Raw genomic sequence first — 4197 nt, 5'->3', positions numbered from 1 at the left:
CAAAGGGGCCAGGGGGCTGGGGAAAGGGGACACCACTGCTAAGTGCTCTGACAATGTCCAGGGCATCACTAAGCCAGCCTTCTGCCTCCTGCCTGGCCGTGGCAGCATGAAGCACGTTGCCGGCCTATCTTGAGGAGACCCATGCGGGGGTGCTGAAGGTCTTCCTGGAGAATGTGATGCTGTCACCTACACTGGCACAAGTGTCAGACTGTGACCGTTGTGAACACGGTCTATGCACTGAAGCACCGGGGTTGCACTCTGTATGGATCTGACAGCTAAACTCTCAGTATCAAAAACCAGTAAAACAGCTGTGCCTGATCTGAGTTAGCAGCTCAGATCTGAGCCCTGGGCTTCCCTATGGGAGCTGTAACCCCAAGGAACCTTGTTTTCAGTCCTGTTTTAACTGGTGCTAGGTAATGGGGGCTATCCAGTCTAGTCCATGCACCTTCTCGGCTAGTGTAGATGAGCCATAAGCACGATGCATCTACACCGGTGGCTTTCTGCCTGTGATCCAGGAACACAGCCGGGCTCTGCGCACAACAGGCCAGTCACTGGGTTTTATTACTCGCTTTCTTTTTGGATGCTTGCTCTTGTTTAATAAAAAAATATACATCAATATGCTAGTAAATGGTGATCTCCCTGTTCCCGTTCCTGACTCGGCTTCCTTTGAAGCGAGATTGCAGTGGAAGGGAGAAGTGGACAGAAATGACTTCTTGGTAAGTAGGTTTGTTGTATGCTATGATAAAGGCAACCTCCGGGCTTGGGCCTGTACGTGGGGTGTCTGCCATGGATTCAGGAGCATCTGAAGCCCTGGGCTGGAGGGTCTGGGGGACAAGACCCTTGCCAATGATAGCACCACATAAAGTTGAACAACTGAGCTCTGCTCAGTTGATGTAATTGGGAATCGATTTGGGCCCAGACACAACATTTATATTCACATATGCTTATAGTTATAGCTATATGAGAGAGAGATGTACCTATATGAGAGACATGTCCATATCTGGATGTATATTGGGTCATTTGGGCCCAAATCACACATATCAATATACCAATCTCTTGTATATGAGATATCTATATCAGTATCATATCTATATAGATCTCTCATATCTATGAGATCTATATATTTCTCGTATATAAGTGAGATGGATTGATATATATACACACACCTCACATGTCCATCTGCACGTGTCTGTATATGGAAGTGTGAGAGGTGTATATATATACGAGACAGCTATATACACACATGTATGTACATGTGTAATAGATGTGTGTATGTGTATCTCATAGATATGACAGACCTATATAGACATGATATAGCTTAGTATGTTGATACTGATATATGGATATGTATGATTCGGGCCCAAATCGCCCACTATAGAGATTCGGGTCTAGACACAACACTTATAGATTGTATAAACATATAGATAGGCCGCGGGGTGGGGATGGGAGTGGCCGTGCTGCCTTGCAGAGACCGCTGGCACTGGACCGCACCGGTCAGTCTGCAGTCCCCCGCTACAGGGATATGTCGGGGTGCCCTTTAAGGCCCTCCCCGCCGCCCCGGTTGCACTTACCGCCAGGCCGTCCCAGCCCCGTGCATCGCGAGACGCCGGCGTGAGCTCATCGGTGCGCGCCGCGCCGCGCGTGCACACGTGCGGAGTGCGGCGCCGCTGCGGAGCTGAGCGGCGCGGGGTCGACTGCCGGCCATGCAGGGGGACGTGGAGCGGCGGCTGATCCAGTTCAAGGATGAGGCTGGCCAGGCCCTGGGCTGCCCCTTTGACGCCCCCGTCGACATCACGCCCGACAAGCTGCAGCTGCTCTGCAATGCTCTGCTCCAGGAGGTCTGTGCCAGCGTGGGCGCGCAGCTGAGCTGCGGAGGCAGTGGGGTGCAGGGGCAGATGGGGCGATGCTCGGGGCGACGAGCTCCACGGGACACCACAACCGCTGCTTTCACCCAGCGCCAGGGGACGGGCACAGGGGGCACCTGGATCTCTGACCTCCCTCCCTGGACGGATGCGCCTGCCGGGGAAGCGCGCAAGGGGGGGATGAGCCGGCATGGTGGAAATCTGCCCCCGTCTCTTGTCTTCCAGGAGGAGCCGCTGCCTTTGGCCTTCTACGTCCAGAATGCCGAAATCGTCACGTCGCTGGAGCAGACGCTGGCGGGGCAGGTGGTGGAGTCGGAGCGAGTCCTCGACATCGTCTACCAGCCCCAGGCCGTGTTCCGGGTGCGAGCGGTGATGCGCTGCACCAGCTCCCTGGAGGGGCACACGGAAGCTGTCGTCTCCGTGGCCTTCAGCCCTACTGGAAAGTAAGAGGCAGCAGGGCAGGATTGCCCGGGCCTGGTGCTGGGCTGGCCGGCAAGGGGAAAGGAAGAGAGCGCCCGGCCTGGGGGAGGCGCCAGGAAGCAGCCCCGTCCCATGTGCCGCCCCGAGCCCACACAGGCTGCGTGTTGCTGTTGCAGGTACCTGGCGAGCGGCTCTGGCGACACCACCGTGCGCTTCTGGGACCTGAGCACAGAGACGCCACAGTTCACAGCCAAAGGCCAGTGCAGCAGGAGGGAGGCTGTGGAGTGGCCCTAGGCACGAGGGGGATCCAGAGCAGGGTTTGGGGGGGTCCTCCAAGCAGCTTCCTTTCCCCTGGCTGAGAGTCCAGGGCTTGGAGCAGACTTCGGGGCTTGGTGATAGCACCCCCATGGCGTGAGGAGCCTGCAGCCCGTGAGGTCCCTGCTTTGCTGCGCCCCAAGCAGTGTTCAGCAGTGGTTCCCCTGCCCGCCTGCTCTGGAAAACACTCCTGACAGGCTCGCTCTGTCCCGGAGCAGGGCATGGACGTGAGCCCAGGCAGCCTGGCTGGGGCAGGTGCAGAGAATCCCCCTGCCCTCACCCAGCCCTTGCAGGTGACTGCTGCCTGCGGGCCAGAGCCTTCCCCTCACTGCTGCTCTCTCCCCCTCAGGTCACAGGCACTGGGTCCTCAGCATCGCCTGGGCTCCTGATGGCAAGAAGCTGGCCTCGGGGTGCAAGAACGGGCAGGTGCGTGTCAGTCCTGTGCTCAGTCGAGTGCTTGTTCCAAGAGCGCGGGCAGGGGAAACGACCCACCGCAGAGCAGGAGACCTGCCCCCTGCACGGTCCAAGAACCGGCCTTCCCAGCATACTGCAAACACGGCCGCGCGCAGCAGCCGCTTGCTGTGCAATTTGATCGCTGAATTTAGTCTTCTACCACCATTGGCTCTTCTGCCTTGCAGGGATTGGGAGTAGTCCTTTGGTGCCTTCCCCTGTTATCGTCTGTGGTCCCTCTGGGCTGGGAGGGTGAAACTGATCCTGTGCCACAGTGCCTGTGGTTGGTGACCCGATGGCCTTGCATGCTGTGCTCGCCAGATACTCCTCTGGGACCCGGCCACAGGGAATCAGATCGGCCGAGCGCTGACGGGGCACTCCAAGTGGATCACGTGGCTGTGCTGGGAGCCGCTCCACGCGTAAGTAACGTTCCAGCCGTGGCTCCTGACTTTGCTGATCAAGAGAGGACACGCTTCTGCCATGGCTCTCCCCAGTGCCCTGGCTGGGAACAGAGTAAGCGGGTAGGAGAAGAGATGCTGAAAAGCGGGCAGCGCTGGAGGACAGGAGAGGTGTGGGCAGTGGACTGGACACTAGGCTGGAGGCAGGCGACCTGGGTTGGAGTCCCGGCTCTGCCAGGCATGCTGGGGGCCTGTTTCTTGTGCTGCATGATGAAGACTTAAGACTAAAATATGCCAGGAAGCTCCGATTACCAGCTGGGAGCGGCAAGCATCTTTACAAAGGCGGGGAGCAGGGATTTGAACTCGGGCCTTCCTCCCTCCCTGTCGCAGCTTTCCCACATGAAGGGGTTTGGAGGGCTGAGGCTGGGCTTGTCTCCCCGAGTTGCTCCTCAATCCAGGTGTGCCCAACCCCAGCGCAGGGTAGGGAAGGGGAGGGGGAAGACTATTGTCTGCATGCTGATGTGGTCCTGCCAGTGCTGAGAGCTCCCTTGGGGCCCTTCTGCTCCCCCAGCTGCCTCAGCCATCCGGTTCATCTATCATGCAGTTCTTTATATGTGGATCTGGTGCAGATGATGGTCCAAGGCATGACAGAAATGCCCTGGAGCAGAGCCCTGTCAGCAGAAATCCCAGGGGAAGCTTCAGCTAACAACTAACTGGATTAAAGGGAACTCATGTGGGGGGTGGGCAGGATG

At 57.7% G+C, this 4197-nt stretch overlaps 1 protein-coding gene across 1 annotated transcript in view; it reads left to right on the top strand.

The window, feature by feature from the left end:
• Positions 1-1619: 1619 nt before the first annotated feature.
• NLE1 (notchless homolog 1) overlaps positions 1620-4197 on the top strand; it is an 18800-nt gene continuing 16222 nt past the window's right edge. Inside the window, exons 1-5 of the mRNA XM_019511175.1 lie at positions 1620-1838; positions 2088-2305; positions 2459-2538; positions 2947-3023; positions 3369-3466. Coding sequence (XP_019366720.1) covers positions 1704-1838; positions 2088-2305; positions 2459-2538; positions 2947-3023; positions 3369-3466 — 608 coding nt within the window. The 5' untranslated portion in view covers positions 1620-1703. The remainder of the gene's footprint in view (positions 1839-2087; positions 2306-2458; positions 2539-2946; positions 3024-3368; positions 3467-4197) is intronic.

Source organism: Gavialis gangeticus, unplaced genomic scaffold (genome assembly GCF_001723915.1).
Source record: "Gavialis gangeticus isolate Ggan-Ray unplaced genomic scaffold, GavGan_comp1, whole genome shotgun sequence".
Classification (NCBI taxonomy): Eukaryota; Metazoa; Chordata; order Crocodylia; family Gavialidae; genus Gavialis; species Gavialis gangeticus.
Note: the sequence above shows the minus strand (reverse complement) of the source record. Positions and strands in the feature narration are given on the sequence as shown.